At 38.9% G+C, this 13,596-nt stretch overlaps 1 protein-coding gene across 9 annotated transcripts in view; it reads left to right on the top strand.

The window, feature by feature from the left end:
• LOC140190211 (sodium/calcium exchanger 1-like) overlaps positions 1 to 13,596 on the top strand; it is a 237,587-nt gene that overhangs the window by 147,373 nt on the left and 76,618 nt on the right. For 7 of the 9 annotated variants that reach the window (XM_072246793.1, XM_072246784.1, XM_072246776.1 and 4 more), the window contains 2 exons: positions 11,034 to 11,140; positions 12,350 to 12,370. In XM_072246793.1, coding sequence (XP_072102894.1) covers positions 11,034 to 11,140; positions 12,350 to 12,370 — 128 coding nt within the window. Of the gene's footprint in view, positions 1 to 11,033; positions 11,141 to 11,653; positions 11,758 to 12,349; positions 12,371 to 13,596 lie in introns of all 9 variants that reach the window. The other 2 variants (XM_072246818.1, XM_072246810.1) reach the window with 2 other exon arrangements.

Here is a 13,596-nt window from a genome sequence, read left to right as displayed (position 1 = left end):
TAAAAGGGGCTTTTTCTGGCTGACTGCCAGTGACTCTTGGTATTCATCAGGGGTCAGTATTGGGACCGCTACGTTTTGCATTGTTTGTCAATGATTTAGATAGTAGAATTGATGGCTTTGTGGTGGGTGAAGGGGTAGGTAATGCTGAGGAAGCAATGCAATTGCAGCAGGACTTAGACAAATTGGAAGAATGAGCAAAAAGAAGTGGCAGATGGAATACCATGTTGGGAGATGTATGAAATGAATTTTGGTAAAGGAACAATAGTGTGGACTATTACCTAAGTGGGGAGAACGTTCAAACATCAGAGGTGCAGATAGACTTAGGAGTCCTCATGTAAGACTCCCAGAAGGTTAATTTACAGGTTGAGTGTGTGGTTAAGAAGGTAAATGCAATATTGGTATTTATTTTATGGGGAATAGAATATAAAAGCAAGGAGATAATGTTGAGCCTTTATAAGACACTAGTCAGGCTGCGCTTAGAGTATTGTGAGCAGTTTTGGGCCCCATATCTCAGAAAGGATGTGTTGTCGTTGGAGAGAGTCCAGAGGAGGTTCGTGAGGATGATTCCAAGAATGAAAGGGTTAATATATGAGGAGCATTTGGCAGCTTTGGGCCTGTTACTCACTGGAATTTAGAAGCATGCAAGAGAATCTCATTGAAATCTACTGAATGTAGAAAGGACTAAATAGGGTGGATGTGGAAAGCATGTTTCCTATGTGCCAGGTATCCAGATCTAGAGGGTGAACCTTTAGGACAGAGGTAAGAAGGAATTTTTTTTAGCCAGAGAGTAGTAAATCTGTGAAATGCTCTGCCACAGACTGCGGTGCAGACTAAGTCCGTGCATACATTTAGGGTGGAAGTTGATTGGGTGTGTCATATTAAAGGGGGTGAATACTTATGAAATCAATTATTCTGTGTTATTTATTTGCAATTAATTTTGATTACTTTGTAGTGATGTGTTTTCAATTTTACTCGAACGGGCCAGCTGGTGGTGCAATGACATCGGCGCCGGACCCGGGAGCGGAGGTTCCCGGGTTCGAAACCAGTCAGGTCCGCTCCCGAGTACACTTTCCATCTATGCTGGATTGAGTGCCGAGATTGCCACTCGACCTCGTAAAATAAAGGGAAAATACTGCGAAAATGTCTGTGTGAGGAGTGGCGCGCCACACAGTCTGTGTGTGTGTGTGTCTGTCTCTGTCTCTCTCTCTCTCTCTCTCTCTCTCTCACTCACTCTCACTCTCACTCTCACTCTCACTCTCTCACCGCGCCTTGTAAAAAGCCATGAAAGAGACATCATCACGCAGGCACACGCCAAATAAAAAATTTTACTCAGGTCTTTTTCTATTGATCCAGTGTCAATAAAAGCCAAGTTAAATCCAATGTGAGTCAATGTTATAAAAGAATAAAACATGAAAACTTCTGGGGGAGGGGGCTGAATATTCTTTATAGGTACTGTGTATGTACTTTAATGGTAAATTTACTTTGAACTTTACTCACCATCAGGATGCAGTCATTCCAATAATCAGTTGGCAATATGCTTGAGAAATTAGTTTTTTGTGTTCAGGGGTGAGGGGGGGGGGGAGTCACTAGAAAGACTACCCTGAAATGATCTTTATAGCACAGCTGTAGCTGGTTTCTTTTTGTATTAAGTTATCAGAGAATTACTGAATAATAAAGGAACAGAAGTCCATTTGTTTTGAGTAATATAAAAGTTTAGTTTACATTCCTTGGTGGTAATTGAATTTCTTCTTCATTGAGTCAATTTTGTCTTGCTGTAGGTATAAATCTAATAACAGAATAGATTGCTTCAGCTGACGGGCTATAATTGTCCAGCTTCATTGACTTTGAAGTTGTTCAGCAATGGCTTTGATTGAATCTCAGCTGCTTGTGATGGTTTCAGTGCACATTTGATTAATAGCAAGATTTCTGACACCAAGCAGTCATGTTGACCCTATCCCCCGCTGTGGATGGAACAGCAGAATAATGGTGAGTAAAGCTGCTGCCTGTGAGCTCTAGTGACCTGTGGTCAGTCTTGATATGCGGTGCTTGTATGTGCGGTATATGCATTTCACCATGATCCTCCCATAATGTGTTTCCTCCCACATTCCCAAAATGCACAAGTTGGCAAGTAAAATGGCCACTATAAATTGCCCCTACTTTAAAGAATATAGGTGGAATAAATGAGTTAGCAAGCATTAGGTATATTTATAATAAATGGGTGGTTGGTGGTCAGTGTGTGACAAAGTGCCTGTTCTGTGCTGTATCTCTGACTGATTCAAGATGCTGAGAACTGTTTCAGAGGGGAAGTTAGCATACCATTCCTCCCACCCTTGAATACAGACACTTAATGTCCATTACAGCCATTAATTAAATGGTTGATGGGTGAAAACTACATGGGAATTTTTGAAACCAAGAATTGCATGCAAGAAGTAGGCAGGAATTGGCTTGGACAGAGCTAACAGCAGCAGTTCCTCTAAGGGGTGAAGTGAGTGATGGGAGTGTGGTCTGGAAAGACTAGTGGAATGCTGGCACACCTTGCATCCTGCTCCACTAATCCCACTTGATGTATTTGGGACCACAGAAGACAACACTGGTCATGCATGTAAAGCTATTCAGAAGGTTGGAAAATTTGAAGATTTCAACAATCTGGCTGAACAAAATTCTGGCATTAAATGTTAGCATTTAAATAAAGTTCCTGAGCATCAAATACTTTTTCCACATCAACTTCAAATTATATATAAAATCTCAGAAGAAATATTCATACTCCTCCTATGTATAATCCAGCAACACACACAAAAGTTGCTGGTTGCTGCAGCAGGCCAGGCAGCATCTCTAGGAAGAGGTGCAGTGGACGTTTCGGGCCGAGACCCTTTGTCAGGACTAACTGAAGGAAGAGCTAGTAAGAGATTTGAAAGTGGGAGGGGGAGATCCAAAATGATAGGAGAAGACAGGAGGGGGAGGGATGGAGCCAAGAGCTGGACAGTTGATTGGCAAAAGGGATATGAGAGGATCATGGGACAGGAGGCCTAGGGAGAAAGAAAAGGGGAAGGGGGGTAAAAAGCCCAGAGGATGGGCAAGGGGTATAGTGAGAGGGACAGAGGGAGAAAAAAGAGAGAGAGAGAAAAAGAATGTGCATATATAAATAACAGATGGGGTACGGATGAGGCTGTTCATTCCAGGATGAGGGAGATGTCCTTTTTTTTAAAGAAAGGGGCTTCCCTTCCTCCACCATCAACTCTGCTCTCAAACGCATCTCTCCCATTTCACGCACATCTGCTCTCACCCCATCCTCCTGCCACCCCACTAGGAATAGGGTTCCCCTTGTCCTCACCTACCACCCCACCAGCCTCCGGGTCCAGCATATTCTCCGTAACTTCCACCACCTCCAATGGGATCCCACCACTAAGCACATCTTTCCCTCCACCCCCTCTGCTTTCCGCAGGGATCACTCCCTATGTGACTCCCTTGTCCATTCGTTTCCCCCCCCCCCCCCCATCCCTCCCCACTGATCTCCCTCCTGGCACTTATCCTTGTAAGCGGAACAAGTGCTACATATGCCCTTACACTTCCTCCCTCACCACCATTCAGGGCCCCAGACAGTCCTCCCAGGTGAGGCGACACTTCACCTGTGAGTCGGCTGGGGTGATATACTGCGTCCGGTGCTCCCGATGTGGCCTTCTATACATTAGCGAGACCCGATGCAGACTGGTAGATCATTTTGCTGAACACCTACGCTCTGTCCGCCAGAGAAAGCAGGATCTCCCAGTGGCCACACATTTTAATTTTACATCCCATTCCCATTCTGATATGGCTATCCATGGCCTCCCCTACTGTAAAGGTGAAGCCACGCTCAGGTTGGAGGAACAACACCTTATATTCCGCCTGGGTAGCCTCCACCTGATGGCATGAACATTGACTTCTCAAACTTCCTCTAATGCCCCACCTCCCCCTCGTACCCCAGCCGTTATTTATTTATATACACACATTCTTCTTCTCTCTCTCTCTCCTTTTTCTCCCTCTATCCCTCTCACTTTACCCCTTGCCCATCCTCTGGGTTCCTCCCCCACTCTTTTCTTTCTCCCTGGGCCTCCTGTCCCATGATCCTCTCATATCCCTTTTGCCTATCACCTGTCCAGCTCTTGGCTCCATCCCTCCCCCTCCTGTCTTCTCCTATCATTTTGGATCTCCCCTGCCCCTCCCACTTTCAAATCTCTTACTGGCTCTTCTTTCAGTTAGTCCTGACGAAGGGTCTCAGCCCGAAACTTCGACTGTACCTCTTCCTAGAGATGCTGCCTGGCCTGCTGCGTTCACCAGCAACTTTGATGTGTGTTGCTTGAAATTCCAGCATCTGCAGATTTCCTCGTGTTTGCTATGTATAATCCAAGCCACTTCCTGTACATGATCTATCCAATGTTGCTGGAAATTTGAAAGAAATACAAGATACTTTTAAATACCTAGCGTGTCTGGTAACATGTATGGAGTTTACATTTCAGATCGATGCTTCCTGCTTATGCTGAATTTATCCATTTCCCCTCTGTAGCTTTTTCCTTGTTGAACACCTGCATTTTCTATTTTATAATTACCCAGTATATGTATATTTGAAATGTATCTGCTTCTGTTTATTGTTGTTCAACAAATTAAGTGTGTTAGTCAAAAAAGTCTGTTGATAACCCTATCTAATGAGCTCCATATTTCAAACATTATTTTTGCTACAGATTTCCTTGGAAAACCAAACTTAAAATTTTTAAGGCATTATTTGGATCCAAAACAAGACTGTTCAATAAAAGTGCATCTCTAAATTCAATTTTTATCCCTCTGTATTAGTCATTTAAAAAAAATTCTGACTTTTATTTGAACAAAATGAAGTTCTCTTAAAAGGTTTTAATGGCAGAGAAGTTAACACTTTGTTATTAGAACTGCCTTGATCTGTTGAATGTTTCCAGTGTTTTGTTTGTTTGGTAGATATTTCAAAAAGGGAATCTGTTTTCTTTTTAACCCACTCTCTTGGCATCTATTTGTCATTCCCCCAAAAAATCAATATCTTTCAATGAGCTTTCCTCTTGCACTTCTAAACTCCAACATAGCCTAGTGTTATTTGATCTCTTCTCAGTGTACAATAGATTCTTGCCAGGAATCAATCTTCCTTTAAGGCTTGTATAGAGTCTGAAACTGCACACAATACACCAAATGTGCAATCTCAGCAAGACTTCCTTCTTTTTGAGAGCAATAATATCTGCAACATGTAGATTGGTAAGGGAGAGGATCAGGTAGTTTCCCTCTTGATACCATTAATCACTTGCCTCAATTTCAGCCCTAGCTAAACTTTTTGCATTCAGGCAGTCTGATAAAGGTGCAATGGAAGTTCCAAAGCCAGAGAAAATTCTGTATCCTTGATACTGTAAAGAATACAGTATCATGCTTTCAATCATGTTTTACTGATTGAAAGTGTGATGAAGTGTTCCTTGCAGTCGATATTTAACACCATGAAATACTGATGAATCAGTTGAGGATGTGGTATCTTAACTGATGAGGGCAATGAGGCGACGGATAACACCTATAAACCATTTACTACTACTACCTCTGCTGTATATGTGCTGCTGGTGGAGTGTTGGTAAAAATGCTGTGTGACATTGGCTAGGTGATCTAATTCTGAGTGACGGGGCTGTTCCTTCATTAACCTGTAGGGTAAATCTCAATTTAGGGTACAAGAGGTTAATGAGCAAGGCTTTGTGTGGTTGACTACTTTTGGCTTTGGTGTGATTTTCATAAACTGGATTGAGAAGGTTGTTAAGAATTTTCCACTGTACTGTGGGTTTGATATGGCCTACAGGCTAAACCAAGCCAGTAAAGCAAATTTTAATCTTTTGAAGGATTTTGGTTAACCACTTAGGTTTTTAGCAACAGTTTCACTGTCACTATTACGGATTGAAGCTCTTTAAATTCAGTTGTTTTGTACTTTTAATTCTGACTTTTGGATCTTTAGTCTGGGTCCAACGGTTCTTCGTTCTGTATGTAATCTGCACAGCAAAACAGTTGCAGTACATTATGGCCAACACTACTATTTTCCCATTGAGGATATGGCCTTTCTTAAATAGGAACAAAAAGATACTTAACCTGCTGAGTATTTGTGAAGAGAAACTTGTTTTCAGGCTAATGATCCTCTTGTCAGATTTAGCAGTTTGATGTTAGTTCATCTGCATATTCTACTGGGGTTTTCCAGCATTTATTTGCACTATATGTTTTACCTGTTTAAAAGCACGTTTGTCTCTTTTCATTTCGGTGATAGACGGAAGAAATAATTGGGTCTCAGTGTATTACTTTAGAAAATTAACCCAGAAGATGCACCATTAATATTACAATTGTGGCTGAATTGATTTGTCATATGTAACCAAATTTATATTTATAGAAATGTATCTGATGTGGCTTTTCCCCAATTCATTCCTTTTTATTTCCCCTGGATGCTCCCTCAATATTTTTTTGAAAGTGAGATGGGGTTCAAAATGGGCTACAGGCTTACTCTGACCTGCTTTGCTATAATCATCCCATTCACCAGTAGCTAGTAGCCTTGAACGCCATGGCTATTTGAGTGTCTGTGGAGATGCTTAAATATTGAGTACCTGCCTTCATCTTGAGGCAGGGTGTTTCCAATTCCAGCTACCATTTGGATGAAGAAGTTCCTCCCCTAATCTTCTCAATCTCTTGACCTTTACCATAAACCTATGCTGTTAGATATCTATATTATAAAACAAAGTTTCCAAGTATCTGCCATATCTGTGCCCTCATACTCCCCTCTGCTCACAGGAAAACAAACCCAGTCCATCCAGTTGCTTGTGTTTTCAGTGCTGTTCTTAAGAATTCAAATTTATCTTTTCTATGCAGTATCTGGGAAGGTAACAACGATTTGATCTATCTGAGTATCTGTCTGGGAGAGTGGAGTCGCACAGATATTTCACTAAGAAACATAAGATTTTATAAATTTATACATCTTTCATGGGCAAATATTAAAGCTGCAACTTCCACAAGCTACTTAATTACAAGAGAAGCAAGTTTATTTGTATAGCACTTTTCAAACACAAGGCATTTCAAAGTGCTTTGCATAGAACAAGATATAAAAATTGAATATCAAATTTCAGACAATACATAAAAGAAGAAAATCACACAAAAATAGATATGATAAATAGAAGTTACCATGCAGGAGATTCTAATTCAAAGCTACAACAAAAGAAAAAGCCTCGATTTAGAAGAGCTTGAAGTTTGGGCAGACTTCAGATCGTCTGGATGGTTATTCCAGATATATGGAGCATAGTAACTAAAAGCTGCTTCACCATGTTTAGTTTTGACCCTGGAGACAGTAAGCAGACCTGCCCCAGAAGAACTGAGAGCTCAGGAAGGTTCATAATGCAGCAAGAGATCAGTGATTTATTTTGGCCCTAGACAACTCAGTACTTTATAAAACTGTAGTAATATTTCAAAGTCAATTCTCTGATTGATAGGAAGCCAGTGTAGCAGTCTGAGAACTGGAGTGATACTTTCTTGGTCTTAGTGAGGACCATAGTTCCCTCTAAGCTGTGCACATGTGCGGGCGCACACATGTTTTTCAACCAGCGCACAAAGGAAATTAATGCACACACAAAAGGTTAGTTACCTAAAATAATGTAGTAGTTAATAATTATACTTATTGAAAATAATCTTTTAGCTAACTGTTTCTGTTAACTATTTAGTTTTTCAAATACCACAATGCACGTTACTAATTTACGTCACCTCACCTATCCTGTTCCGGTTTGCAAAGCTGCATCATGGCGGCAGCCCTGTTTGGCGGACAGTGTTCATATCGTAAAGTTTACAAAGATCTGTTTCAACTCCTGTAGATAGCTTACTAAGTTTTTATTTGGAAAAAAATATTGATTCATTATGTTGAATTCAAAAGAAGCAAAGGGTGTGAAGTGCAAAAGAACTGCAAATTTGTTTAAAGTTGAATGGCTTAACAAAACAGTAGAAACTGCTACACCAAAAGCTCATGAGGTTATGAATGTTCAGCTACGAGAAATATTTATGTATGATTGGGAAACTGGAGTTATCTGTTTGTATTGTTGTGATGCGAAAGTTGCTGGAGAATTTGCTAGTGGAAAGAAGTGGGATGATATTTGGAAACTTGACTTTTTGAAGCATCATTTGGCAAGTAAATCGCATTTTGACGGTGTACAAAAGCTCAGGGAACAGAACCTGTCATTACCCGTTACAGGAGTGCTACGCATGTTACGGTTGAGTGCAGATCAGCGAGAGCGAAAACGATCAAACCCAGAGGAGATCAAAGTTGAGGTACAAGAATGGTCAGCTTTTGATTTCTCCACAATTGCAGATTGTGACCTCACTTTTGGCAATGAACAAGTTAATGCCTTGTGTCTAAAATATCATGATTTTCTAGCTGAAAATATTGTGATAGTTCGACAGTTTAATTATTTCAAATTTTCTGTGCGAGAAAAAATTAAATCCAAACTGATTTCAAACTTTGCTCAAATGGTGGCATTTGTACTTCAAAATGACCAGTTTTGCAACCTTGCACAGTTGATGGACATTGGGGGAACCTTTCTTGTGTCTAGTGCGGACTGTGAGTGAGGTTTTAGCCTAATGAATCAACTCAAAAACAAGCTGAGAAACCGTTTAGGTGAATGTCATTTAGATATGTTAATCAGAATCAAAAGCTATCAATTGGATGGAAGTTCCATTAGTCTAGATAGATTTTACAAAGAATGGGTAAATGCCAAAGACAGGAGAGAGAAAAAATAACTGAGTGACTTAAATACGTATGTTATTTTGTTGTTATTCTGTGCAGTTTTATGTCAAATATTTTGTAAACCTACATAAACTGTGCCAGGTGTGCATTCAGTGCACACATACTTTTGTCACAGAAAAAAAATTTGCACAACATAATATTTTTGCGCACACTGACTACTAAAAATTAGAGGGAACATTGGTGAGGACCCTAGCAGCAGTGTTCTGAATGAGCTGCAGCTATCTGAAGGATTTTTTTTGTGCAGATAACTTTGGAAACACCAATACAATAGTCAAGCCTACTAAAAGTAAATGCATGGATGAGCTTTTCTAGATCTTGCTGAAACTAAGTCGGAGTCCATTGCATCGCCAAGGTTTCTGGTTTTGTTTGTGGTCTGTAACAACAGGGATTCTAAGTGAGCACTGACTTGTTTTTTTTGGCACCAAAAACAATTATTTCAGTTTTCTGTTGTTTAACTGGAGGAAATTTCAGCTCATTCAATCAGTGATTTATTCAATGCAGTTATTTGGTCCCATACAATCACTATAGTCACTTGATGACACTGTTATATAAATTGGAGTGTCATCCGCATAATTAAGGTAAGATATTTTGTTGCTTACCATGATTTGAGCTAGAGGGAGCATGTGTATGTTAAACAGAAGAGGCCCTAGTATGGACCCTTAAGGCACTCTGCGTGTCATTTTTGTTTGGTCAAATATGTAGCAACCAATCGATTCAAATTAGTCCCTGCCCTGTAAATACGATTTAAGCCATTTTAGAACTGTACCAGAAAGTCCCACCCAGTTTTCCAGTCTGTCCAGTAATATGCCAGGCTCAACTGTGTCAAAAGAAGCACTAAGATCCAGTAAAACCAGACCTGAAATTGTATCGTCTTCAGAGAATAGTGAATAATTTTGTCCTGCCATTTGCACAAACGTTACGCAGAAACAGCTCTGTGTAATGCTTCACATGCAGAATTTTGTAAGTGGGTATAACATGCAATAATAACTATTTTTGCAAGCCACCAAATCATCTCCTTCCCTATATAAAGATAATTGAGGTGAGATCAGAAGTATATGGCATCACATGACTGAAACTATAGTGCAAGTTTGTTCCAACAGGTTACTGTTGACATATTACAATGCTTAAAATTTATTAAGCATTTTATAGCCAATTTTGAAGTTTATAAATGGTAAATTATTTAGATACTAGATTTTCAGATTAGAGCAATGTTTACATATTGTTTGGCTTAATCAAAGATTTTTTCCATTGTATAGCACCTTATTTGTATAATTATTTACTTGTCATAGTATTTAATGTAATTTCCTTTTTGGAATAAGTGTATTATGGTTCTTAAATCCATTATCACACTTTATACTGCATGCAGTTGAGAAGGGTGATGCCAAGATCTCTAGTTTTTGAGGGGTTGGAACTATTGCCAAAGCTGTCTCATTTGCATTACTCTGTTAACTTATTGATCAGACTTAAATGTTATCAGATATAACGTGTTAATTTTAAATTAAATAATTGGTTTATAACAAGTTGTCAAGTCACACTTAAAGATGAGTTCTTAAGCAATCCTATGCATGTGAAACTGGAATAAGGAATGACGCTAAAGAGAAAAAGACAAAATTGACAGTATTGTGAGAGGGTCATAAATTACTTTGTAATCCACTGTATTTTCCTTTAATGTTGCATCAGATTGAGCCAAGCCTTGGTTAATGTGGGCTAGTAGTTATAAATCTCATATTCTGAAACTTGGGAACTCGACAAGTACTATTGTCTTGGACATTTCCAAATCTTTGACCTATTTTCTGTAGCTGATTACCACTTTCTACTAACTGGGTGACTTAACCTCCCTTTCTGTTCTGCCGGTTCCTGTTTGTTAGACTGAATAGTTTTCTGGAAGTGACTTCCATTTCCTGAACTTTTGTTCTTCTGCCATGAATATGTTATTCCAATTCCCCTTTGTCATTCTAAAAGCATCTAAACTTCAAAGATCAAGTTTATTACAGCTCATGTTTTATAATATGTATCTGGTATAATATTTTAGGGTAATTTCCATATTTATTATGAAAAATCTTCTATTCACTCATTTTTGTAGGTCAGAAAATAGGTTCTATTCTCTAAATGCATTTTTGAATTCTTAAAGCATGAGAACCAAAAGCGCTTTTTTTGGATTAAGATACAGTCATCCTTTGTCTCCTGTTCTTTGTTCTTAATTCTTGCTTTTTTTCCACCTCTCTCTTCTCTATTTCAGCAAGACAATAGAAATCAGAGTAATTGATGATGAGGAGTATGAAAAAAACAAGAACTTCTTCATTGAGATTGGGGAGCCACGCTTGGTGGAGATGAGTGAGAAGAAAGGTGGGGTACCAGCTGAGAGCTAAGGCCTTAATGCCATACCTGAATGTCACTCAGGATGCTTGGCACTATCAGATGCCCAGGATATGATGCACACATTTAGATAGGTGTAATAGAGTAAAACTGATTTACCAAAAGTAAATTGGATATGTCTTGCAGAATTGACACTTTTATAGTTTCAAATAAGCACATGCAACTTTTCAAATGGATCACTGTGCATTTCAAAATCAAAAGCTGAAAATAATTACCAGAGAAGTTTTATGGATGCTCAGTTGGGGAAAAAAATGTCTCATGATCTACCTTATTGCTGGTAAGGTAGATAAAACTTGAGCATCAGATTAACTCAATGAATCAAAACAGTAAGTTTCTACCCTATTACATGATAATATTATCTGAATGTGGTGCAGGCTCCCTTCTTTCATAACATCTGCTAACCATCACTTGGTTTACTTAAGCATGTGTGATAGTGATGGACAACTCCAATCCATTGTTTGCCTTTGTCTTATGTTCTTGCAGGAAAACCATTACCATTAATGTAATTGACCGTGAGGAGTATGAAAAGCAAGACAGTTTCTTCATTGCACTTGGTGAACCTGTGTGGATCAGAAGAGGAATGAAAGGTGTGAGAGTAACAAAAGACATTTTGAGAATTCTTTTCTTCTCTGTTTGTGTCCTACTCTCACACTGACTTTCTCCTCTTGCTTTACTATCTAAAGCCTTTGTCATATCTGACTGTTGGGTGTTTTATTTTCCCGTGTTTTTCACATGATGAATGTTGAACTGTCTTTAACTGATCTGAAGTCATTTACTATCTTTATGCATAGTGCGTTATTTCAATTGAGATTAGTTTTTGCTTTCAAGCCCAAGAATTCTAAGATTACAGGAAAACTTCAAATTTAGATTTCAATTAAATTAATGTTCCACTAAAAAATGCAAAGGAAGGATTAATATGGTGCTGTCATTCAATCTAGTTCACAAGTGCTTGCTCTCAACATTTTGCTTTGGGTTTTCATTAGAGAATTATCTACACAGTTCCTTGTACTAACATTACTAGAATTCACCACATTACCCTAATGATTGAAGTGGTCAATTCATACCTAATGCCAATGCGCTGAGATTGAAATGGTAATGAGTCTCATTTTGTAACCCTCTACTGTTCCATCTTTAAGTTATTTGTCTTACTTTTCTTTATACATTTTGTTCTCTTTACAGCCTTGTTGTTGAATGAGCTAGGTAAGCTTCCTCGTCTTCTGTTTCTTTTAGCTATGCACTTTAGCTGTAACATGCTGGGAATGGAATTGTGTGATTATAGGAGTGTTGAGATTTGGAGGAAGATGCTTCGATTACATTTTATATCCCTCTGCTGTCCCCAATGTTACATATGATGAATGAACAAAATAACCTTTTGGAAGATGTTTGATACTGGGGCACAATAAAAATAAGCCTGCAGTTGGTGTGCCACTTGCAAAAAGGAAACACAGCTGAGTTATGTATGTATATTCAGGATTAGGTAAGGAAAAAATCAGGCAGGTTGAACTTTTGAAAATACTGGATGCCATAAATGAAAATGACTAGGCTGTGATATATTTAACTCCTGCGACAGACTCTCCTGCCAAGCATTTGACTCCATCTTCATTCCTGAATGTTAACTGAGACCAAATTTCAATGCAGGTCCTCTAAGCTTAAAACCCATTTTTTCATATCCAGGTAACCTTGCTTTAATGTAATGTTTATCATCTGGCTAGCCCAGACCCTTGCTGTGTAGTTTCTTCTGAACTTTTTTTTTGATATCCTTGTCAACAACTGTCTTTCACTCTTTATGAAGTGCCCAAAGTGCATAGTGAAATGCAGATAGCTATGTCCCATTCAACTGTCAACCTTGACCATCTGACTGCTGTTTCCCTAATTCGTTCTGATCAGCCTCCTACAGAATATGCTCCTGCCCACCCGTTTTCTAGTTTTATAATCTCTGCAATGTCATTTGGTCTTTGAGTACTTGTGGACCTGCGCCTCCAATCCTCTGTGCCTTGAGTTGACTTCTGGAACCCCTTCCTTCAGACCTTTTTTTTACCCCTCATTGAATTTTCAAAAATTCTATGGTATGTAGAATGAATTTTCCAAACAGCTCCTTCTGGCTTGTAATCGTATTTTTCTCCTTGCTCAGTGTACCACCCTCACACCCCCAGGATATCTGCTTGACTCAAATATGAAGTCAAATATATGATGTAATTTGCTACAAGTTTCAAAGAGGCATGTATTAATCTTTTGAAAGGATAATGATGACTTCATTGAATCCATAATAGATATTAACAGGTTATCTTGAATTGTTAGTGAAACACTTATTTTCTTTTCTTAGTGGCAGAAATAAATCCAATTATAAATCGTCCTTTGCTGTACTTTATCTAGTTTCTCATTGAGACCTCCCAGCTGAATATCTACACTTAATATAATGAGGCTTG

This window comes from Mobula birostris, chromosome 2 (genome assembly GCF_030028105.1).
Source record: "Mobula birostris isolate sMobBir1 chromosome 2, sMobBir1.hap1, whole genome shotgun sequence".
NCBI classification, from domain to species: Eukaryota; Metazoa; Chordata; class Chondrichthyes; order Myliobatiformes; family Myliobatidae; genus Mobula; species Mobula birostris.
This window is presented reverse-complemented; position numbering and strand designations above follow the sequence as displayed.